Source organism: Pelophylax lessonae, assembly GCF_965119305.1.
Source record: "Pelophylax lessonae genome assembly, chromosome: 6".
Lineage (NCBI taxonomy): Eukaryota > Metazoa > Chordata > Amphibia > Anura > Ranidae > Pelophylax > Pelophylax lessonae.
In genome coordinates, this window is record NC_138773.1 from 115,625,940 (window position 1) to 115,652,381 (window position 26,442).

General features: G+C 42.0%; 1 protein-coding gene across 1 annotated transcript in view; it reads right to left on the reverse strand.

The window, feature by feature from the left end:
* TMC5 (transmembrane channel like 5) overlaps positions 1-26,442 on the reverse strand; it is a 269,346-nt gene that overhangs the window by 69,658 nt on the left and 173,246 nt on the right. The window contains exons 11-13 of the mRNA XM_082260900.1: positions 25,684-25,848; positions 16,633-16,790; positions 16,472-16,550 (exon numbers count right to left, since the gene is read on the reverse strand). Coding sequence (XP_082117026.1) covers positions 16,472-16,550; positions 16,633-16,790; positions 25,684-25,848 — 402 coding nt within the window. The remainder of the gene's footprint in view (positions 1-16,471; positions 16,551-16,632; positions 16,791-25,683; positions 25,849-26,442) is intronic.

The following is a 26,442-nucleotide window of genomic DNA, read 5'->3' on the forward strand; positions in this document are numbered from 1 at the left end:
CCATGTTCTAAAAAAATAGTATTACATTGTTGGTGCATTGCTCAGTTGTTCCTCCAAGTGCTGTTCCACCAAAAGTCTCCATTTTAAGTATTTTAATAGCAAGCCTCTATTGCCATAGCAGATAGAACCAGAGACAAGGTGCATTCTTGCCCCGTACCTCTGTAAAGATGGGGATATTGAAGCATTGGCCAAAATATTAGAGTATGAAGAGGAATAAAGTATACATATCGAATCCTAAAATGTGGACCTCAAATCCTTGGCGTTGCCAGTACACATTATATGCGGCCCTGTGTAAATTACTTTCTGTGCTAAGAGCCCGCTCCCTGCACGCTCCCAACATGGTAATCAGCAGTGATCAGTAAGCTCCCACTGCATGCTTGCGACTAGGAGGTTTCTGATCATGTAACCACTGTGATTGCCCATTACAGAGGTCACATGACCTAAAGGCCTGCCTCCTGGCTGTTAGAACTCTTAAAGGGCTGGGAGGCGGACGGCACTAAGGGGTTAACCAAAATGATTGAGGCAAGCTAGTAAAAATGGCTACAGAATCAAGAGCCTTGTATGCAGAGACCAAGACATGCAGCTTTGGAACATGGCCTGAAAGCTGAGCCAAGACATGAGTTCTGTGAACATTAATCATCATGAATAGCAAGAATACTGTAAAGCCAGTTTGTCACTATGTATAAGAGATAACAGAATGAATCAACTTAGTGGCCAGAGATCTGTAATCAAGGTTTAGAATGGAAGATAAATCTGTAAGGAGTACAGTCCACTAGATCCTTATCAGCATAATGGTGGCATCATATATTGTGTGGCAGTTGTCCACCAGAAAAGTTTTTTATTATATCATCTTTTGGGCAGGTATAATTGATTCCATATAACTTCTATTTATCTCCAAAGGAAAACCATCTGACCCAGATGCCTTGCCAGAGGCAAGGCTCAACAAAACCTGTCCTATTTCAACTTGTTGGAATACAGAATTGTATTTTGTGCAACAACTACTTTACATCAATATTTAGTAGAGATATATTCTTCAACCAATAGATGGCAGTGTTTATAAGCTTATAGCTGTATCTATGGTAACCTCTATGTATTTTCTTTATGTTCCTGTTTCCTGTCTGCAGCTAAGCAGCAAACCCCAGGTGGACTGTGCACTGTCTGTTCTGTAGGACTATATACAGAATTTCTTACATATCTCCAGTAATTTTTTTTTTTATCTAACAACTTAATCTAAGCAGATGATAACTATTGGTGCACCCATATACTGTACAGTATGTTTGTGTATCATTTTGAGATTTAGGCCTAGTTTACATCTATGCAGTTTCCAGTAGCTTCATTTGAACTGGCTGCTATACATCCAGAGACCTCCAAAAATGCAGCCGCAGGGAAACAGCATAGTACAGTTCGGTTTCCAGTGCATGGGGTTACCATTAGGGTTAATGACACCCCCACGCATCTCCTAAGCAGCAGCGTATTTTTCTTTGTGGGTATGGGAAGGTGTGTGATTTCACACCTTCCTGCACCCGCTCAGATGTGAGCCTAGCCTTAGTAAGTATTGAGGTATACAGTATCTCACAAAAGTGAGTACACCCCTCACATTTTTGTAAATATTTTATTATATCTTTTCATGTGACAAAACTAAAGGAATTACACTTTGCTACAATGTAAAGTAGTATATGTGCAGCTTGTATCACAGTGCAAATTTCCTGTCCCCTCAAAATAACTCAACACACAGTCATTAGGTGTAAACCGTTGGCAACAAAAGTGAGTACACCCCTAAGTTAAAATGACCAAATTGGGCCCAAAGTGTCAATATTTTGTGTGGCCACCATTATCTTTCAGCACTTCTTTAACCCTCTTGGGCATGGATTTCACCAGAGCTTCACATGTTGCCACTAGTGTCCTCTTCCACTCCTCCATGATGACATCACGAAGCTGGTGGATGTTAGAGAGCTTGCGGTCCTCCACCCTCCATATGAGGATGCCCCAGAGATGCTCAAAAGGGTTTAGATTTGGAGACATGCTTGGCCAGTTCATACCTTTACCCTCAGCTTCTTTAGCAAGGCAGTGGTCATCTTGGAGGTGTTTTTGGGGTCGTTATGTTGGAATACTGCCCTGCGACCCAGTCTCCGAAGGGAGGGGATCATGCTCTGCTTCAGTATGTCACAGTACATGTTGGCATTCATGGTTTCCTCAATGAACTGTAGCTCCCCAGTGCCGACAGCACTCATGCAGCCCCAGACCATGACACTTCCACCACCATGCTTGACTGTAGGCCAGACACATTTGTCTTTGTACTCCTCACCTGGTTGCCACTACACACGCTTTACACCATCTGAACCAAATAAGTTTACCTTGGTCTCATCAGACCACAGGACATGGTTCCAGTAATCCATATCCTTAGTCTGCTTGTCTTCAGCAAACCTTTTTCAGGCTTTCTTGTGCATCATCTTCAGAGGAGGCTTCCTTCTGGGACGACAGTCATGCAGAACAATTTGATGCAGTGTGCAGCATATGGTCTGAGCACTGACATGCTGACCCCCCACCCCTTCAACCTCTGCAGCAATGCTGGCAGCACTCATACATCTATTTCCCAAAGGCAACCTCTGGATATGACACTGAGCATGTGCACTCAACTTCTTTGGTCGACCATGGTAAGGCCTGTTTGGGTGGAACCTGTCCAGATAAACCACTGTATGGTCTTGGCCATCGTGCTGCAGCTCAGTTTCAGGGTCTTGGCAATCTTCTTATAGCCTAGGCCATCTTTATTTTGAGCAACAATTCTTTTTTTCAGATCCTCAGAAAGTTCTTTGCCATGAGGTGCCATGTTGAACTTCCAGTGACCAGTATGAGAGAATGAGAGCGATGACACCAAATTTAACACACATGCTCCCCATTCACACCTGAAACCTTGTAACACTAACGAGTCACATGACACTGGGGAGGGAAAATGGCTAATTGGGCCCCAATGTAGATATTTTCACTTGGGGGTGTACTCACCTTTGTTGCCAGCGGTTTAGACAATATTGGCTGTGTGTTGAGTTATTTTGAAGGGACAGCAAATTTACACTGTTATACAAGCTGTACACTCAAGTGTAATTTCTTCAGTGTTGTCACATGAAAATATATAATAAAATTTTAACAAAAATGTGAGGGGTGTACTCACTTTTATGAGATACTGTACATGTGTTCATGAAATGCACAGAAGCGGTTCAATGTTCTCTCAGCATCAGTGATCTTGATCTTCACCCTGAATTTGAAAAATAGAGGTAAAGGGTTGTTGTTGCTATAAAGGGCCAACAATTTTCTGAAGTGAGCATACGGTTACTATTTTATTTGCTAAAAGATTTGCAATTCTGTATAGTTGATCTTGCGCTTTAAACATATTTTTGAAACTGCTTACATGTGTAGTTCCTGAACTTCCTGGTTTAGTAACTGAGGTTGTCAAAGGATCACTGAACAGCAAACTCTCCTCCAGTCTTATACTTACTGGTCTTCACTTCTGAGATGTGCGGCTTGCTGGGAGTTGCACAGCCATTGCTTTATAAGTCCTTGATGGACGCAAAGCATAATCTCGATTTTTTCCTATCAAATGGTCACTTACCACTAGGATAAAATAATGGATGTCCTTTTCGTTAGAAAGTATAAGGAATGTGGAGTATATGTGTAGAGAACAGTCAGGCCAGAACATTTCCAAAGTGTTCTACTTAAATGTTTATGATATACTAGTAATACCAGTCATAGGATAGAAATAGAGATTGTGTGCCCTTCATCTAATACATTTAATAGGGAGGGGGTCAGTCAGTGGCGGCCGGCCGATAGGGGGCGCCGCCCCCCCCCCCCCAAAAAAAAAGAAGAAAGAAAAAGATTAAATTAAAAAAAAAAGTGTCTATTTTTCACCCACTAGGGGCGCCGGACTTAGTGCTGGGTATGGGGGGGGGTTGACCCCACCCGACCCCACCCTCGGCTGGCAGAGGCGCCAATTGGCACTCTTCTGGGGGTCATCGGGGTGCAGAGCAATGCGCCCCGACACTCCCCACTTTTCTGATGTCCGGGCTGTGATTGGTCCAGACTCCAGCCTGGACCAATCACAGGAGGACATGGACCTGGTGACGTGACGCGTGGGGGGCGGTGCACCGCCCTGGCATCACGATCACTTTCCGGCTTCCGTTCCCGGCGCAGAGAGGCAGAGAGAGGAGTCGCGTCGGACAGGAGTCCATGAGTTGCCTTCCACGCCCGGTAACCCAGCGACTCACCGCAGCAGCCCCATACTCCACAAGAAGGAAGACACATGGAGCCGCAGCCATCCGGTCCGGACTTTGAAGCCGACAGCCCGACACACACTGCCACTCAAGATGGCGCCGACAAGCTCCCTCATCCCTCCACACAGCAGCTCAGCACAAGACTCCCCCCCTAACACCACGGAGAGAGGTAAGAGGGCTGCAGCTTCCCCAGCCACTTCTCTGCATTGGGGGCATGTATACTGGTCACTGCATTGGGGGCATGTATACTGGTCACTGCATTGGGGGCATGTATGCTGGTCACTACATTGGGGGCATGTATGCTGGTCACTGCATTGGGGGCATGTATACTGGTCACTGCATTGGGGGCATGTATGCTGGTCACTGCATTGGGGGCATGTATGCTGGTCACTGCATTGGGGGCATGTATGCTGGTCACTGCATTGGGGGCATGTATGCTGGTCACTGCATTGGGGGCATGTATGCTGGTCACTTCATTGAAAGGGGCATGTATACTGGTCACTACATTGAAGGGGGCATGTATACTGGTCACTACATTGAAAGGGGCATTTATACTGGTCACTACCTTGAAAGGGGGCATGTATACTGGTCACTACATTGAAAGGGGGCATTTATACTGGTCACTACATTGAAAGGGGGCCTGTACTGTGGGATTAGTGCTAGGGGGTCTGTACTGTGGGGTTTGTGCTAGGGGGTCTGTATTGTGGGGTAGTTGCCAAAACCGAGGGCTCTCACGCGCATGTGCGGGAGTGACGTCATCGTGGCTCCGGCCACTCACAGCATCGTAGCCCGCAATCACGGAAGAAAGGCTTGGAGAAGATGTCAGCCCTCTCAGCGGTGCCCAGGCACCCCTGAGAGGGCTTAGTTCTAAGGTGAGTATTTTATAAAACAACAAAGGGACTTCCAGCGCTAACTGTGATATCTCTCACTCTCAGGAATGAATAAAGTCAAATTACCGTGTGGTGCTGCTGCTAATTAATGCTGATTCAGCATAAGTCAGTGAATGGGGGGGAGGGGCAGCAGCGCTATCCCACGGTACATAGTCTACAATTTAACTCAGGCAGGCTTGATGGAAAACCTTGAAAAGTTTATTTATAAAAATGATATATAGTGATGATGATTAAAACATAATAGAATGTATTCCAAACCAGATCTGTGGCGTTGCTGGGGGTCACAGGATGACCGAGCCGCTGGGTGAGCCGGAACTGTGTAGATGATCACAGCAGGGAACCAGGCATAAGGGAGAAGGATCTTATGTGCCAAAAGCAGACCGGACCAGCCGGTAAGGTGGCGTGGCTTCCTCCCACCCGATAGTGTGGCTGCTCGCACTGAAGCAGTGTAGACGTGCCGCGGAGCCGCCAACCAGAGGTATCCACAGCGGAGGCCGCTACTCGTAAGCGGCGTCAGCAAGCGTCGGGACCTGGCCTAGAAAGCATCAGAGTTGCCGTGACGACATGTTTCGCACTGCTGTACTTTGTCAAAGTCACGGGAGGAACAGCAACCTGAACATTTAAGGTGGAGGAGGGGGCGGGCACCCAGTGTCTCGATATCATCATTAACCCCTCAACATCCACTCTTATAAAAGATTTTTTAAAAAGGAACATAGATAAAAGCAATTGCTACTGCATAAACAGTTGGTAATGCTTGTGGACATATGCATTCAGTACTGGTACAAACATAAAACTGCAGATATGAGAAAGAATAATAAAAAACGCCAAAATAAAAAAAAAAAAAAAAAAAAAAAAAAACGCATAATAAAAACGCATAAAAAAATATATAAATAAATAAATGCAAAATAGAAACAAAAATGACCGGATGCAAGGACAACAACAACAATGATGAAATATATGTATAACAAAGAAAAAAAAAAATGCATAATAAAAACGCATTAAAAAAAAAAAAAACCCACAGACAGATTACACAATTGTGTGTACCTCCAACTCCTCATTCAAGCCCCCAGGGGCCAAAGACCCAAATTTAAATATCCAAAAGGTCTCCCTCTTACATAGGAGGGAGAATCTCTCATTGTCAGTCAAGGTGCCTTTAGGGATGGATTCTATAGCCATTACCTCAAGCGCCTTAAGATCTTTTTTGTGGACTTGTAGGAAGTGGCGAGGGACGCTATGTTTATCGCACCCTTTGTGGATTAACCTCCGGTGTTCACCTATTCGGGTTCGCATTGTTCTTATAGTCCGTCCTACATATAATAAATTACATGGGCACTTCAAAACGTACACCACATAGTCAGTGGAGCAAGTGATGAACTGCTTGATCTGGTATTCCCTGCCTGACCCATCGCAGATCATGGTCCGTCCATGTTGGATGAACTGGCATGTTAGACAGCCTCTCTTCCTGCATTGGAACACCCCTGTTCGATTGTCAAAGAATGTTCTAATGTCCGATAGGGGGCCAGTCGTTGTGCTCTTGAGTTTGCTTGGTGCCAGAATGTTTTTTACCGTTCTGGCCCTGCGGAAGGTGATCTGAGGTGTAGGTGGTAAAAGGGGAGCCAATCTTTGATCTAATTTGAGAATGTTAAAATGTTTCTTTATAATTTTACCAATTAAAGAGAATTGGTCATTGAAGGTTGTGATAAACCTAACGCCATTGGTGTTCTTATTTGACGCTACAGATCCCTTGGGACGGCTGGAAACAATCTGTTCGTCAAATGCCTTCTTAACCAACCCAGATGGATACCCTTTCTCTAGGAATTTTTGAGACATATGGACTCCCTGAGAGAGGTACTCACTATCTTTAGAACAGTTTCTCCTCAACCTATTAAACTGGCCTCTCGGAATGTTATTCTTCCATGATGGGTGGTGACAGCTGGAAAAATGGAGGTAAGAATTACCTCCCACCGACTTCACATGATTCTTACTGATGATGTTGCCATCCTCATGCGATAGGACCAGATCAAGGAACACCAGCTCATCCGCATCCAGAACATGGGTAAAAGTCAAACCCATATCGTTGTTATTGCAATGGGCCACAAAGGAGGAGAAGACATCCGGACCTCCATCCCAAATGAGCAGGACATCATCTATGTATCTGCCATAGTACACGAGATGTCGAGCAAAGGGATTGTTGGCCCAGATGTACAACTCCTCCCAGTGGCCCATGGTCAGGTTGGCATAACAGGGGGCAAAATTAGCCCCCATCGCTGTTCCTTTGAGTTGGAGATAGAAACGGTCCAGGAACGTAAAATAGTTATGTGATAAACAAAAATCCGTGCAGTCAACTATAAAATTGGCCTGCTTGGAATTGATCTTTCCACAGCTAGTTAAAAAATGTTTAATAGCCCTCAGACCTATGTTGTGCGGGATCGAGGTGTACAACGAGGATACATCCAGGGAGGCCCACATGTAGTTATCCTCCCACTTGTAGTGGCTCAGGGTATCAATTACTTGACTGGAATCCCTAATGTAGGATGGCAGGTAGCTGACAATCGGCTGAAGAAAATGGTCTATATATACTGACAGACCCTTGGTAAACCCATCCGTGCCCGCTACCATCGGTCTGCCAGGCGGGTTTGTCAAAGATTTATGGACCTTGGGCAGGTGATAGAAATACGGAGTACTAACAACAGGGGGAAGCAAGAATGCTCTCTCTTTTTTGTCCAAAAGACCCTCTCTCCATGCTTTGTTGACCAAGGTCTGGAGTTCAAGTTGAAAGGCAGGGAGGGGATCAGATCTAAGCAACATATATGTATCAGGGTCTGACAGCAGACGATAACTTTCCTGTATATAATCGAGTTTATTCATGACCACCAGGCTGCCTCCCTTATCTGCCTGCTTGATAATGATATTTTTATTAGCTGTAAGGTTTTTAAGTGCTTGTTTCTCTAGGTTGGTTAGATTTGGAGATCTTCCATTCTTGTGCGAATCATCACACAGCTGGGCTAGGTCTCTATACACAGCCTGATAGTAAGTCTCTATATAGGGACCCTTGGACCGAACGGGAAAGAAAGTGGATGCAGGCTTGAGATTGGTGTGAACAACCTCTGGATCCAAACTAAACTCGAAAGAACCCTCTACATTCCCTTCTACCCATAGTTCCTGTAGGACGGACAAAATTTCATTATCATTTACATTGTTAGGCTCTGTGATTACCGGAATTTCTGATGGTATATCCTTACCTTTCCCATATTCAGAGTAATGTCTCTTTAATGTCAAGGTACGGATGAATTTATTCAGATCCTTAAACAGACCAAACTTGTTTGGTGCTGCTGAAGGGGAGAAACTGAGTCCTTTTTTCAGCAACGCCAGTTCAGCACCTGTAAGAGAATACGATGAAAGGTTGTAAATTTTCATCGTATTTTCTATCCCTTCACCTCTGTTTTTTCTTTCTTGCTTGAGGAGTTGGAGGTACACACAATTGTGTAATCTGTCTGTGGGTTTTTTTTTTTTTTTTTTTTAATGCGTTTTTATTATGCATTTTTTTTTTTTCCTTTGTTATACATATATTTCATCATTGTTGTTGTTGTCCTTGCATCTGGTCATTTTTGTTTCTATTTTGCATTTATTTATTTATATATTTTTTTATGCGTTTTTATTATGCGTTTTTTTTTTTTTTATTTTGGCGTTTTTTATTATTCTTTCTCATATCTGCAGTTTTATGTTTGTACCAGTACTGAATGCATATGTCCACAAGCATTACCAACTGTTTATGCAGTAGCAATTGCTTTTATCTATGTTCCTTTTTAAAAAATCTTTTATAAGAGTGGATGTTGAGGGGTTAATGATGATATCGAGACACTGGGTGCCCGCCCCCTCCTCCACCTTAAATGTTCAGGTTGCTGTTCCTCCCGTGACTTTGACAAAGCACAGCAGTGCGAAACATGTCGTCACGGCAACTCTGATGCTTTCCAGGCCAGGTCCCGACGCTTGCTGACGCCGCTTACGAGTAGCGACCTCCACTGTGGATACCTCTGGTTGGCGGCTCCGCGGCACGTCTACACTGCTTCAGTGCGAGCAGCCACACTATCGGGTGGGAGGAAGCCACGCCACCTTACCGGCTGGTCCGGTCTGCTTTTGGCACATAAGATCCTTCTCCCTTATGCCTGGTTCCCTGCTGTGATCATTACACAGTTCCGGCTCACCCAGCGGCTCGGTCATCCTGTGACCCCCAGCAACGCCACAGATCTGGTTTGGAATACATTCTATTATGTTTTAATCATCATCACTATATATAATTTTTATAAATAAACTTTTCAAGGTTTTCCATCAAGCCTGCCTGAGTTACATTGTAGACTATGTACCGTGGGATAGCGCTGCTGCCCCTCCCCCCCATTCACTGAGTATTTTATAATGTGCTAATATGCGATGCATACTAGCACATTATGCCTTTTTCTTGCAGGTTTGGGGTTTTTTTTAGCGGGTTTACAACCGCTTTATTGCATGGTCCCATTATTAATGTCAATTAAACCTACTTTAACTATACCAAGTCCCTATAATCTGAATGCAAAAATAATGTTTAAAGCTGAACTACCTTGAAAGGGGGCATGTATACTGGTCACTACATTGAAAGGGGGCATTTATACTGGTCACTACATTGAAAGGGGGCCTGTACTGTGGGATTAGTGCTAGGGGGTCTGTACTGTGGGGTTTGTGCTAGGGGGTCTGTACTGTGGGGTTTGTGCTAGGGGGCCTGTACTGTGGGGTTTGTGCTAGGGGGCCTGTACTGTGGGGTTTGTGCTAGGGGGCCTGTACTGTGGGATTAGTGCTAGGGGGTCTGTACTGTGTGGTTTGTGCTAGGGGGCCTGTACTGTGGGGTTTGTGCTAGGGGGCCTGTACTGTGGGATTAGTGCTAGGGAGTCTGTACTGTGGGGTTTGTGCTAGGGGGTCTGTACTGTGGGGTTTGTGCTAGGGGGTCTGTACTGTGGGATTAGTGCTAGGGGGTCTGTACTGTGGGGTTTGTGCTAGGGGGTCTGTACTGTGGGATTAGTGCTAGGGGGTCTGTACTGTGGGGTTTGTGCTAGGGGGCCTGTACTGTGGGGTTTGTGCTAGGGGGCCGGTACTGTGGGGTTTGTGCTAGGGGGTCTTTACTGTGGGATTAGTGCTAGGGGGTCTGTACTGTGGGATTAGTGCTAGGGGGTCTGTACTGCGGGATTAGTGCTAGGGGGTTTGTACTGTGGGGTTTGTGCTAGGGGGCCTGTACTGTGGGGTTTGTGCTAGGGGGTCTGTACTGTGGGGTTTGTGCTAGGGGGCCTGTACTGTAGGGTTTGTGCTAAGGGGCCTGTACTGTGGGGTTTGTGCTAGGGGGTTTGTGCTTGAGGGGTTTGTGCTTGAGGGGTTTGTGCTAGGGGGCCTGTACTGTGGGGTTTGTGCAAGGGGATCTGAACTGTGGGGTTTGTGCTAGGGGGCCTGTACTGTGGGGTTTGTGCTAGGGGGTCTGTACTGTGGGGTTTGTGCTTGAGGGGTTTGTGTTTGAGGGGTTTGTGGGGGGGGGGGGGTCTGTACTGTGGGGTTTGTGCCACTCTCAGTCAGTGTATCCTATAATAGGATGTCTCTCCCAGTATATCCCATAATAGGACCCCTGTTCCCTATTATGGGATATACTAGTACTGATGGACCCCTTAATATGTGATATATTGGGAGAATTTTTTCACGCAAGCAAAATACAGGGGGCAAAATGGGTGGAGTCTATAAGGGGTGGGGATTCTGAGAAATGGGAGGGGTCAAAATGGAAGGGCGGGGTCTTGCGCCCCACCATCTTAAAACTTCACCAGCCGCCACTGGGGTCAGTACTCACATGGTTTCCTAATACCCAGGCATGTTCCTATGTCTACAGTCAAGCTTAGTTTGTGATTGTAAATCTACTTTACTTAAAACTCTCTCTTTAGCATTCTTATCAAGCAGCAGGGAAAGACGGAATGTAGTTTTCACCCTCATGTATGAAAGTTCACTTTCCCACATAAAATGTCACCTGCATGATGATGGTTGTTTAGTCTCACCCCATTGCACATGGTGATGACAGGGGCAGAAAGCTTCCCTGCTATGCCTACTAACAAAATGTAGAAACATTAGTTCAGAGACGGGTAACCTCATGACACATGGCACATTTAGGTGTATATATAAATAATACACAGGAGGTTTTCCACTCATGCCATGGCTGTGTTGCAAAAAATAAACATGCAATTAAAAATTTGCTTTGGAAGTAATTACCAACATAAAAATGTTGGCTTACACAAGGGCTTTCACAGTTTAGCAGCTTTTGCTGTCCAAACAAATTAAGTTGTTCCCACAACTCCAGGATGAATTCCAAATTTCATTTAATTATACATTTAATTACTCTCAAATAAAACGTGTTGTGCATTTCCAGTTTGGCCTTTCTGTGGGTATCCCTGGTTTTATCAGTCCCTGTAAAAACATTTGATTCTATATACCAGAGATCCAAAGATATATGGCAAACCCAATTGCTTGATGAAGATTGGCTAGAGTTTGAGGATCAGTATTGCAGGGTAATACAGTTGAAGGTTTACCACGTATTATACCTGGTTCTGGCTTTATAAGCTTAGCCTATACTCACCTCCATTGTGTTTTCAGGGCTGTGGCAAAGTGGCACATTATTCTCATACTTTATGGTCTTGCCCTTTGGTATAGTGTTGCTGAAAAGTGGACAACTTAGTTTTCTATTGTTCCAGTTCTGCCCTATGTCTGTAATCTAAAAACTTGTCTTTGTGGAATGTTGGAGGGCATTTCAAAATATGCTAAAACTTGCTACATATTTTGTACTTTTTTGCCAAGAAGATAATTTTGCTCATATGGAAGAACTCCCGGACAGTGGTGGAATGGTACTGTTGGGTTAACTCTATCCTCCCGTTAGGCCAACGTACTTATAAACACCAGACAACATATTCTTTAACTGGTATTCTGTATACTCCTTACAACTACCTATGGCAGTATGATCTCTCCCTTTTTCAACAGTTTGAAGGATGAAAGAGAGAATATTGTTTTTTTTTTATAAATTATTTACTTTATTGAACTGGAAAAGCCTCAATAAAAATATGTTAATAATTTAGAGCTAAACTCAGGGCATAAACACTTTCATTTAGACATATTCCTCAATAGCCACAAAGGGTAAAACTACACGTTTTATGCATCAAATACTTTTTGCAGACACAGGTATCACCTTGTAAAAATGGCATGAACATCATCACTGTGCTGTATGTAGCCTGTGCAGCTAGCAAAGCTATAGGATGAACTCAGCAGGCCCCATCCACTACAAGCTACCTGCAAAAAACCTATAGAAAGAGAGTGGAAGCAAGACTAGTTACCCTGCACAAGAAGAGAGAGCAGCAGTAACCGGTCTTTATTACAGGAAGTTCCTGCACAGAAGCAAAGTTTCACACCAGATTACTGCACAGATCTGGAAAACAATAACACCCTATACAAAACACACTATAATTCAAGCAAGAATACACATGCCTCTTGTATTTACACAATATATGCTTATGTCAGAGTTCAGCTTTAAACATTATTTTTGCATTCAGATTATAGGGACTTGGTATAGTTAAAGTAGGTTTAATGGACATTAATAATGGGACCATGCAATAAAGCGGTTGTAAACCCGCTAAAAAAAACCCAAACCTGCAAGAAAAAGGCATAATGTGCTAGTATGCATCGCATATTAGCACATTATAAAATACTCACCTTAGAACGAAGCCCTCTCAGGGGTGCCTGGGCACCGCTGAGAGGGCTGACATCTTCTCCAAGCCTTTCTTCCGTGATTGCGGGCTACGGTGCTGTGAGTGGCCGGAGCCACGATGACGTCACTCCCGCACATGCGCGTGAGAGCCCTCGGTTTTGGCAAGAAGCTCTGAAGTTCCGGTACAATTCGCCGGACCTTTAGAGCGCATGCGATGCTGATGTCAGCGGCTGCATCCAGGGTGAATATCTCCTAAACCATGCAGGTTTAGGAGATATTCATTTTACCTACAGGTAACCCTTATCATAGGCTTACCTGTAGGTAAAAAGTGGGGTATACAACCACTTTAACTTCTTGCTGCACTGCGGCAGGCTGGCTCGGCTGCGCTGTACCTGTACCTGTACGGTGGTTTGTGCCTCCATTAGGCAGCAGGGAAGACGATCCATGGGACTGTTGTTCTCTCTGGAATGAACACACAGTGCCTGTGGTCCTCCTATTTAGGATCACATGTCTCTGTGTTGATTCCACAAGCCCACCCCCTCACAGTTAGTAAACACCCCCTAGGCTCACACTTAACCCTTTGATCACCCCTGAGTTAACCCCTTCCCTGCCAGTGTCATTATTACAGTAACAGTGCATATTTTTAGCACTGATTACTGTAGTAATGTCACTGGTCCCCCCAAAAGTGTCAAAAATGTCAGTTAGGGGTCCGATCTATCTGCCACAATGTCGCAGTCCCGCTAAAATCGCAGATCACCGCCAATACTAGTAAAAATAAATAAATAAAAATGACATAAATATCTTTCCCCTAATTTGTAGACGTGATAACTTTTGTGCAAACCAATCAAAATACGCTTATTGGGATTTTTTTTTTTTTACTAAAAATATGTAGCAGAATACAAATTTTTTTTTAGGAATGTTATATCGATTGTGAAAAATATTGTTTTTTTTTTCAGAATTGTTGCACTTTTTGTTTATAGTGCAATAAATAAAAATCGCACAGGGGATCAAATACCACCAAAAGAAAGCTCTTTTTGTGGGAAAAAGGACACCAATTTTATTAGGTACAGCATCGCATGACCGTGCAATTGTCTGTTAAAACAGTCCAGTACATGGTTTTATAGGTGTTAGCCAGCACAAATCAAATACTGTAAACTTCTGTCTATATAGCTTGTCTGTATACTTTACTTAGGGGTAAAGATTAGATAAAAGCGGTGCATAATACTTTTTGAGCACCATTACGTCACTTCCGCTTCCAGTCTTTGGAACGCATTTGCGTTTCCGGAATTGCAGTTTTACCATGCTCATTAGATATCTGTACATGTGAGTACAATATTTTATTTTCTTCAATAAAATCATATATGCAGATTTACACTATGTGGTCTTTCCAGCTTTACTTACCTGGGGATTGCTAAATTGGACAGGCATCCGTGGCCTAAGCGGCTCAGTTTGAGAATCATCCATACCTATTCAGAGATTGGGATGTTATATCCCTGTGGGGACCTCAGGCATAGCTGTACCAACCAGACTTATCCAGTGATTGAGACATGACACCCCTGTAGGGGTTTTTCCTTCTGGTGAGTGCTGTCCTGGGAGAGCGGGGAGCACAAGCACTTTTATTTCCACCATCCACCTTCATTGTCTGGGACTGATATTTTTATGGACTATATATTTATTCATTCATTTTTTAAAGTGTCCTATTCATTCATATGTTGCAGTACTTTTTCACGTTATTGTGTTTGGGGCATATCACCATAAACTAATTTCTGTGTAATTCAAAACAGGGGGTGTGATCTGAATCCCCCATCTAAGTAGTGTGCCTCCATCCCAAATTACATATAAACAGGAGATACATTTGCCCAGGGGACTTTAAATGAGGCTACACACTCATAAAAGATCTTCTATAATATACCACATAGTTCAAATGTTTATTGAACAAACATATAGATAGCAAACACATTCAGTAAAAGCATATTGGACTGGTCAGCAGCATCAAATACATAAAATACATATAAAGTATAAAATATAAGGTAATGGCATAGACATGCATTGTAAGCACATACAGACATGTACACAACATGATAAAATGTAGCACCCTTGTACTCAACGCGTTTCGCAAAATATGATTTGCTTCCTCAGGAGTAGGTGTATATCATGTATCTACAAAGTAGGACAGTATTGTAAATAATATATGTGTGCATATATGGAATATTGAATAAAAGACTGAGCAATCATCAAAACTCCATGCTCACTGAGTAAGTCTCAATATGAAAGCACTGGAAATGACGGTCCACTGGAAAAGTCTGTCCCGGGAGCCCTGGGGGGGGGGGGCTCCAGTGGGCACAGGGGTCACACGGAGAGCAGGACTGGTAGTGACGAAATGTGTATCCATATACCTATATTTGGGTTGTAGCCAATCAGTGATTTATATCAAAGAGTAATGTATATATATATATATATATATATATATATGCTTTTACTGAATGTGTTTACTATCTATATGTTTGTTCAATAAACATTTGAACTACCTGGTATATTATAGAAGATCTTTATATGAGTGTGTAGCCTTATTTAAAGTCCCCTGGGCAAACGTATTTCCAATTTTCGCGTAATAGTCCACAGCACTTATCACTTTTTAAGCACCTAGTCACCTTCTGGAGAAGTGTTAACAGAGGGTTTGTATGGATTGAACTTATTTATTTATCCGTATGTACAGGTTTTCACTTTTTTATATATTTTTTTTATGATTATGGTGTATTACATTGTTGTTCACAGTGTCACTTACATACTTTAAACCTTTAGCACATGCCACTTTGAATAAAAGTAATATTATTTATTTATTAATTTTTTTATTCACATAAGGCATATATATTTATTTATGTAACAACTATCACTTATACTACACATTCTTTTTTTTACAATTTAAATATATAGTTTTTCTGGTTGTGGTACACCAGACTGAAATACAACTCACCACTCTCCTCTTAGGCAGCGGCACCTATCCCTCTCACCCCTTTTTTGTTCACAATACTTTTCGCACAAATGTGGAGTGAGAATGTACTGTATAAATAATAAAGACTCCTGCATGGACACTGGAAATGAAAGTGTATGTCCATCCAAAACCTTTTTTTCTAATGTTCTTATCATTGGATAGAGTGGGGCCTTCCCATCAGGGTTTTACTGCTGCCTGGGGCTCCACTAGGAGAGATTTACCTTTGTTTCCTGTCTTGTTGATAACATTTTAGCAGACAAAGGAAATAGAGGGGGAACTTTTCTTTAGTAAAGTAGCGGGAGACTGGTTCCCCTGTCAGATTTTGCCTGTGTCCCTGTTGCACTTTTTCTCCTTGTTCCCTTTCTGGTGAAACTACAGTCATCAGAACAGGAAATGAGGGTAAAGCTATCACCCTGGTTAGCAGTACAAACCCAGCAGAAATTGAATTTTTTTCTAGCTTTATTAAAAAATGCATTTTTTGCTTGACATACATTTTAAGGGAAAAATGCAGGAAACATAAAAATAGTACTGGTATTCCCAGGGCTGATTTATAACTTACAGAAGCGTGACCCACCTCAAGGTTGCTTTCTGCAACTTTCTGCAGCCAGTAGTAGCACAAAATTCCAATAATTGAGATTTTCAGAAGAATATTTCTATAAAAGACATAACCATATAAACAAGTCAGAAATGTCATTTCAGTTTTGTATCACAAATATACCAAAAGAAAAGCCTCACCTCAAAATCTCCACAAAGATTTCATGGCGGGGATACTTGAATTTCTCCACAAGACCAAACATGGCAAAGACTAGAGGCATGATGAGATTAATGAGGGCAACTACCACTGGAACTAACAATGTTGATGCTTGCTTTGTTAGCTCATCCAAATTGGATTCCTGCTGAAAAGAAAAAAACACAAGTGACTGCTGCTGAATTCGATTTTTAAGATATTCTTAGACTCAATGTGATTTTGAAAGATGATGTACATATACAGGAGCGTTTTTTTCTGGCCTCAGGATTTAAATTTGTCCATTAATGGATAGACAGATGGCACAGCGTGTCTCAAGACCTAACATTTCTTTACTGCAATTACATAATAGAAACTGATTTTGTACCTGCACTAGGCCTGTGATAGATCAAAAATTAAGTAGCAGAATGAGGAGTTTATCTTCATGTCACTCTGCTTTCTCCTCCTATCAGCATATTCTTGCTGGCAAAGGATCGTTGCAGGACAACTGATCGTCTCTTTCTCCCTTTCCAGACCGAACTTTGCATTACAAGGGTAGCAAACAACTGATGCAAAGTCATATTCAGTTACCCACACTAATTACTATATTTAATATATAATTATATTTTGTGAAAAATGGATGTTATATCCATGTGTGGAGATGCAGATGGTGCTTTTTTCAGCAGAGAAAGGGTCGGTTGGAGTCAGACAAGTGTTGCTCACAAATGAGAGCGCAGGTCTGTCTGGCTATAGAACCAGACTGACATAGTTACATATACAGTAAAACCTTGGATTGTAAGTATCTGCGAGTGTTTTACAAGATGAGCAAAATTTTTCTTTATAAATTTTAACTTGATAAATGAGCAAGGTCTTGTAATAACAGTAGTGTCATGCCACAACTGAGTATAAAAGAGACTGAGTATAAAAATCCCATTTTAGTCAATCAGAGCTGTCTTAATTAGCACTACTGAAGTCGCTCCAATTTTAGAAAAGTTTCCTGTACTACTTCAAGGCGACTTCTATCAGACTGGCGCCCACAGACTTAAAGAAGGGTTTGTAACAAAAAAAAAATGCTTATGTTCAAAGAAGCCCAAAGAAGCTCAATAAAAGCGCGCACAAGAACACAAAAAAAACATAAGCTTCTTTAAGGTGAAATACAAGCTCAAATGCCTGTAAAAGCAGCTTTTTTTGAGCTGCAGTGTGCATGAGCCCTAAATTGGATCCTCATCTTACTTGATGTAATTTGGATCTAACATTAAAGGAAGATTACCCAGGCATTCACTGAAGTTGCCTCAAAGTTGCCTTGAAGTCACATTGCTTTAAGCTTTTTATGTGGACTATAGACTGAAGGACTTATGAATAAATGGTTGTGGAACAAATCATCTGAGTTTCCATTATTTCTTATGGGGAAATTCGCTTTGATATATGAGTGCTTTGGATTACAAGCTCGTTTCCGGAATGAATAATGCTTGCAATCCAAGGTTTTACTGTAGTTACATAGTAGGTAAATTTAAATAAAGACAATCGTCTATCCAGTTCAACCTGTGTAGGTGTACGTGTGTCAGTGTCGATAATCATTTCCCATATCCCTGTATGTTGTGTTCTTTAAGATACAAGTCCAAGAGTCTTTTAAAAATATCATTACACCCCGCTGACACAACCAGTTATGGAAGAGAGTTCCACATCTTTATCACCCTGACAGTGAAAAACTCCTTACGCAGCATAAGGTTAAACCGCTTCTCCTCCAATCTCACTGTGTGGCTCTGTGTTCTCTCTCACTCTACACTCCCTGAGACTGAATAGTTTTTTCCTACGCTGGGATCACCATTGAGGTATTTGTAAATCGCTATCATGTCCCCTCTCAAGCTTTCCTTTTCCAGCGAGAATATATTTAGTGCTTGTAGTTGTTCTTTGTAATTGAGGTCCTCCAGTTCCCTTATTATTTTGTTGTCTTTCTCTAGACTCTCTCCAGCTCCAGCACATCCCTTCTGAGGACTGATTACCGGAACTGGATGGAATTCACCAGATGTGGCCTAACCAGAGTTTTTAATGCATGCTAAAATCCTGCCAGCTTTGGTAGCTACAGCTTGACATTGCATGCTGTTGCTCAGTCTTCTACTAGGACCCCCAGATCTTTCTCTATCCTTGATTCCCCAGAGGTTCTCCCCCTAGTGAGTAGTTTGTGTTTATGTATTTGGCCCCCAAGTGCATTACCTTACATTTCTCCACAATAAACCTCATTTGCCATGTAGTTCCCCATCCCATTATTTTATTCAGGTCTTTCTGTAAAATGTCTATATCCTGATGTGAAGTTATTGCCCTGCTTATTTTTGCGTTGTCCACAAAAACTGAGATTGAGCTATTCATCCTATCCTCTATATTGTTTATGTATAAATTAAACAGAATCGGGGCCTTGGGGTACCCTATTTACCAGTCCAGACCAGTCTGAGTACACGTTATTAATCACCAATCTCTGGACACGCTCCTATAACCAGTTTTCTATCCAAGAACAAACCCTATGGTCCATGCCTGCAGGCAGACCTCAGCTTGTAGATTAAGCGTTTATGGGGAAATTTATCTAATGCTTTTGCAAAATCCAGATACAACACATCCACAGGCCTCCCCCTATCTAGATGGCAGCTCACTTCCTCATAGATGTTAATAGATTGGTCTGGCAGGAATGACCCTTCGTAAGCCCATGCTGATTAGTACTAATGATACTTTTTTCTTCAGCAAAGTCTTGAATATAGTCTCTTATCATCCCTTCCAATAATTTACCTACTATTGATGTTAGTCTGACTGGCCTGTAGTTTCCAGGAATATGTCTCGGACTTTTTTTGGACATTGGTACCACATTGGCTTTTCTCCAATCAGCTGGCACAATTCCTGTTATGGTCTAGCGGGGAACTCTGACGTCAAAGAAGCTGAGACTGAGGCTGCTCTGTCCTAAGAAGGAATAGATGGAGCTGTGCCACAAAATAGCCAGAAGACTGAAATACACTATATTACCAAAAGTATCGGGACACCTGCTTTTATACCCACATGAACTTTAATGGCATCCCAGTCTTAGTCCAAAGGGTTCAATATTGAGTTGGCCCACCCTTTGCAGCTATAACAGCTTCAACTCTTCTGGCAAGGCTGTCCACAAGGTTTAGGAGTGTGTCTATGGGAATTTTAGACATTCTTCCAGAAGCACATTTGTGAGATTAGCCACTGATGTTGGAGAAAAGGCCTGGCTGGCAGTCTGTGCTCTAATTCATTGGGTTAAGGTCAGTGTGTAGTCAAGTTTCTCCACCCTAAACTCGCTCATCCATGTCTTTATGGACCTTGCTTTGTGCACTGGTGCGCAGTCATGCTGGAACAGGAAGGACCAACCACAAACTGTTCCCACAAAGTTGGGAGCATGACATTGTCCAAAATGTCTTGGTATGCTGACACCTTAAGAGTTCCCTTCACTAGAACTAAGGGGTAAGGCCCAACCCCTGAAAAACAACCTCACACCATAACCCCCCCCGCCCCCTCCAAGAAATGATTTGGACCAGTGCTCAAAGCAATGTCCAAAAAGACATGGATTGGCATGTTTGGGGTCGAAGAACTTTACTGGCCTGCACAGAGTCCTGACCTCAACCGATAGAACACCTTTGGGATGAATTAGAGCGCAGACTGTAAGCCAGGCAGTCACTCCAACATCAGTGCCTGTCCTCACAAATGCGTTTCAGGAAGAATGGGCAAACATTCCCATAGACACACTCCTAAACCAAGTGGACAGCCTTCCAAGAACAGTTGAAGCTGTTATAGCTGCAAAGGGTGGGCCAACTCAATATTGCACCCTACAGACTAAGACTGGGATGCCTTTAAAGTTCATCTGCGTGTAAAGACAGGTGTCCCAATATTTTTGATAATATAGTGTATATTTGCATTCAATGCCAATCATCCCCTGTAAAAACAAAAAACGACATTATATTAACTTTTGTTTGTCAGGCTTCTTGCAAATAACATACTTCCTGTTCCTGGACTGCAAACATACAGTACAGTGGGGATCGAAAGTTTGGGCACCCCAGGTAAAAATTTGTATTATGTGCATAAAGAAGCCAAGGAAAGATGGAAAAATCTCCAAAAGGCATCAAATTACAGATTAGACATTCTTATAATATGTCAACAAAAGTTAGATTTTATTTCCATCATTTGCACTTTCAAAATAACAGAAAACAAAAAAATGGTGACTGCAAAAGTTTGGGCACCCTGCAGAGTTAATATCTTGTACTGCCCCCTTTGGCAAGTATCACAGCTTGTAAAAGCTTTTTGTAGCCAGCCAAGAGTCTTTCAATTCTTGTTTGAGGTATCTTTGCCCATTTTTGCTTACAAAAGTTTTCCAGTTCTTTGAGATTTCTGGGCTGTCTGTCACGCACTGCTCTTTTAAGGTCTATCCATAGATTTTCAATTATGTTGAGGTCAGGAGATTGTGAAGGCCATTGAAAAACCTTCAGTTTACGCCTCTTGATGTAATCCCCTGTGGATTTCGAGGTGTGTTTAGGATCATTATCCATTTGTAGAAGCCATCCTCTATTTAACTTCATCTTTTTCACAGATGGCATCAAGTTACCATCCAAAATTTGCTGACATTTTATTGAATCCATTTTTCCTTCTACTCGTGAGATGTTTCCTCTGCCACTGGCTGCAATACAACCCCAAAGCATGATTGATCCACCCCCATGCTTAACAGTTGGACAGGGGTTCTTTTCATTAAATTCTGTGCCCCTTCTTCTCTAAACATACCTTTGCTCATTCCGGCCAAAAAGTTCAATTTTAAACTCATCGGTCCACAAAACTTGTTTCCAAAATGCATCAGGCTTGTATATATGTTCATTTGCAAAGTTCAAACGCTGATTTTTGTGGTGAGAACGTAGAAGAGGTTTTCTTCTGATGACTCTTCCATGATGACCATATTTGTACAAGTATCTCTTTATAGTGGAATAGTGTACCACAACTCCAGTGTCTGCCAGATCTTTCGGGAGGGATCGTGCAGTCAAACGTGGGTTTTGAATTGTTTTTCTCACAATCCTGCGAGCTGTTCTGTCTGATATTTTTCTTGGTCTTCCAGATCTTGCTTTAACTTCCACTGTTCCTGATGACTGCCATTTCTTAATTACATTCTGAACAGAGGATATTGACATCTGAAAACGCTTTGCTATCTTCTTATAGCCTTCTCCAGCTTTGTGAGCGTCAACTATTTTCAGTTTTCTAGACAACTGCTTAGAAGATCCCATGGTGCTGATTGTTGGGGCAAGGTCAGATGAGTCTGGGCATATAAAACCTTTGAGAATGACATCACCTGGTCTTCCCAGAAGATGATTGAGAACAATCCATGACACTGGCAGGTCTCAGCCTTGCAAAGGGGGCAGTGCATGCTATAAATTCTGCAGGGTGCCCAAACTTTTGCAGATGCCATTTTTTGTTTTCTGTCATTTTGAAAGTGTCAATGATGAAAATAAAATCTAACTTTTGTTGACATATTATAAGAATATCTAATCTGTAATTTGATGCCTTTTGGAGATTTTTCCATCTTTCCTTGGCTTCTTTATGCACATTAATACAAATATTTACCTGGGGTGCCCAAACTTTCGATCCCCACTGTATCTGTCTTTGTTAAACTTTATTAAATGGGGGTTAGGAGATTTGTAGCTTACAGAAGATAAATAACATTCAGTTTATATGAAGTGACAAAGACACTGCATTTGTGGCAAGATCAACAGGTATTTTCTGTACTTGTTGAAAGATTCCTGAGCCTGAAGAAAAAAAAAGCGAATTCAGTCACCATATCCCATGGATTTAGTTATTCTTTCTGGCCCTTTGTTGATGGTGCTTTTAAGCCAAAATAGCAAAGGCATTCAAAAGGACACCCAAACATACGTTAAAACACAGCTCCTTCCACAATATTGCATTTCCTTAAATAAACCATATGCAAATAAGATAATATATATAAAAATACCTTTTACTAGCCCTGTATAATATAGGGAGATTTACAATTCTTATTTCATTTAGCATATGCAGATTTATGTTCTCAGGAATCCTGCACAACTTCCTCCTCTGCCCTTCTCATTTTCCCTATTCCCTTTCCTAACTCTCCTTTAAAAAGGAACTCCAGTCATTTAAAAAAAAAAAAATACAAATTCAGCTACAAATACTGTAGCTGCTTAGTTTTAATAAACAGACATTAACCCGCCCAGGGGTCCAGCGCTGTCTTCACCAGGGCCGGTTCTTGACTGGTTTTTGTACCTCTGGCACCACAGTCTTGGATGTGGGAGTTGGCTGTGACTTCCTGCTGTTTCACACCCAATTCTCCACTAAGCATGTACAAGATTGTGTTGTGCCGTTAGATTGGTCCTGCAGCCTTTTTGAACAGGTAACGTGTCCCAGGAGGTTGCGAATGGGCAGGCCAAGCTTTTGTTCTCACCTAGGAGAGCAATGTGGCAGTGGAATTGGGTCCCTGTCTGTCAGAAAGAGTTACCCACTCTCCGCTACCCCCCAGTTATACGTAACAAAGGGGCAGGGATGCTGGTGACATCATTGAGCTATTATGACCACATGGCCATATTTGGACAGTATTGCTCTTATCTTTACAACCAGCTACTGCTAATTCTACTCCACATTCACAGCTCTCCTATTAGAAAAGAAAGGAAAACAAACAGACTGATTGCATTTTCTCTCAAGTGACATAAACATGAAATTAAAAAAGAGCTTAAAAAGGTATAGTTACATAGTTAGTGAGGTTGAAAAAAGACACCAGTCCATCCAGTTCAACCTATTGGCATTTTTCATTTGATAGGACACTATCTGAAGTCATAGTGGGCTTACACAGATACAGAGGCCACTTCCAAAATTTACTTTATTTGTGAACTGGCAACTATAACCAGTGATCCTACATCCTTTTAGAATAGGCTCTAGGTCTAAGACTACTATGCTTTTTTTGAAAAGAGTTAAACAATAATAACCAATTTCATAAATATGATGATATGACCAAAACTGAATTAAATGACATGATGCCCCAACAGTTCTTTGTGCATAGAATGTATAACGCCAGTGTAAACCAATGTGCATAAATTGGTTAAGAGGAAATGAAATATGCATTGTTAAGCACAGAAAAAGATAGAAATCCTGTAAATGATTTAAAATTAAAATTCTCGAATTCAAATGCCTTGAATGTTTGTCATACTAGGTATGACGACAATGATTACTGCAAAAGTCACTCGGTAGAAGACATGGGACACATTGTCTGTGTTTCAGGGCCTAGCAACACCATTGCTTAGATACAAACATGTTTTTCTGTGCCATTCCAAGCATGGCTGTAAAAAATAATCTCTGGACCAAAACATCTAACTGGCAGAAATGACCTTGAAAAGAATTTCTGTCACTTCTGTAATTAGATCTTTATGATAGTTACTGATATAATGATTGATGTGCGCAACATCCTGCGCTGACAACATTCCTGGAAATTCCTGGAATGATTCTAAACTGGTCACGAAAATGCAACATGCAAAAAAAGATTACACACTTCAGTACATACACTATATTACCAAAAGTATTGGGACAGTCATCTCTAGAACTGATATAACCTATTTAATGTTATATTGGGATACTTGGCTTTACATGCACATGAACTTTAATGGCATCCCAGTTTTTGTCTGTAGGGTTCAATATTGAGTTGGCCCATCCTTTGCAGCTATAACAGCTTCAACTCTTCTGGGAAGGCTGTCCACAAGGTTTCGGTCAATGGAAATGTTTGACCATTCTCCCAGAAGCACATTTGTGAGGTCAGGCACTGATGTGGACGAAAAGGCTTGGCTCGCAGTCTCTGCTCTAATTCATCCTTAAGGTATTCTGGGGTTGAGGTTAGGACTCTCTGCAGGCCAGTCAAGGTCCTCCACCCCAAACTTGCTCATCCATGTCTTTATGGACCTTGTTTGTGCACCGGTGTGCAATCAAGTTGGAACAGGAAGGAGCCATCCCCAAATGGTTCCCACAAAGTTGGGATGCAAGGATTTAGCAGATTAAATATCCATAGGGATCAATCCGAGACAGTCAGGGGGAGAGCAGATAGCATGAACTCACACAGGTAGTGTAATCAGGATGGATACTGCAGCAGCACAGTGGAACAGCGCATTGAAGCACAAGTTCACAGCGACCCTGGGATGGAACACTGACAGGCGGAGATTATCTGCACTCCCGGCTGGGATGAATCTAGGAGAATGGCGGAAACCCATGGATAGGAAGCAGACCTTTTACTCACAGTGAGTCGGCTGTCAGCCACCACACTGTTTTATAATAGACTGCCCTATTCTTCCACTTCCCCGGCTTCATTGAGAAACACATTTTCCTGCTGCTGCAGTGTCCGTCCTGATTACACTACCTGTGTGAGTTCATGCTCTCTGCTCCCCTCTGACTGTGTCACGGATGAATCCCTATAGATATTCAATCCTTGCATCCTAGATGAATACAGTGGTACCATACTCCCCTTCCTTTATGGGACTGTTTAATTTATGAGACTGCTGCCACTTTAAGGGAACAACAACCTTTGCATTTTCTTAGGTTGCCAAAAGGATATTGCTGTTAATAGCCAATCTCATAACCTGCATTCCCCATGATAAAGTAGCCAATGGTCTCTCACACCTTTACAATTCTTGCTCCTGGGCCCGGTGTTCTTTTTATTTTAATAACAAGGTTGTTAGATGGTGCTAGGTGGAGGGTTGACACTTACAATGTTATTATTTTGTTTTAATTGAGTCCAATAAATGTGTTACTCTTTTACTGCAAATCGTCTGGGGTCACGTAATACCTGCTTCTTGGGAGGCTCTCCTATTCCTTTTTTCTTTTGCATACACTGTAGTATGCCTGCGTGAATGAGGCCTAAGAGAGGCAGTTTCTATTATGTTTAGTTCTTCTCATGCAATCACAGCAAAAAGATTGTTGTTCTTTAAAAGCTGAACACTTTCTTAACATCTTGTAGGATTTTGCTATATTTGTAATAAAAAAAAAAGGGGTTAATAAAACAACAAAGGCATTACCTGTACAGATAATCCAACATGAACACAGAGGAAGTATACTCCAGCACAACAGCACACTGCCAGTCCTATTGCTGCGATCCAAGCAACCAGGTGAATGGTAAACCGAGCCAGCCTCTGACTAATTGAAAGCTTTAATTTCTGCAGCAACTTTTCTGACAGGGTTTCCTAAAAATATAAATATGTTAAAGACATTTCATGAAAAGTCAAACCAAAGTTTTATTTTGCCAGCAGTTTTCCCTTTTACATTTAATGATACTGAAAGAAAGCATCTGTTTTCAATTGATAGAAAAGGTAATTCTGTTAATAATTTCAAATAAAACAAATCTATATACACATTTAATTTCCTGTGCATTTGCATACCTTGTTAGGTACAGCATTAAGCACCTTTAAGATCTAAAGGCCCAATGTAAAACCTGTGGCTCTTTGGTACTTTTTGTGTTGTCTTCGGCAGACTCTAATCTGTGTTTCCCTATTGCCCTGTTCCAGCAGTGATTCATAACAGTCTCATGTAATGTCTCCAGTCTATGTAAAATGTCTCCAGAAAACCGTCCCTAGTCTCCAACTCCACCTATATCATGTTCACAGTCTCTGTCAGTCTTCTGCAGTATGTTCGCAGTCTCTGACCATCTCCTGTGCCGTGTCTGCAGTCTGACCACCTTGTGTGTTATGTCCAAAGTCCCTGACTATCTTTTGTGTTATGTCCACAGTCTCTGTATTTTTTGTTATGTTCACAGTCTTTGACCACCTTCTGTAACATGT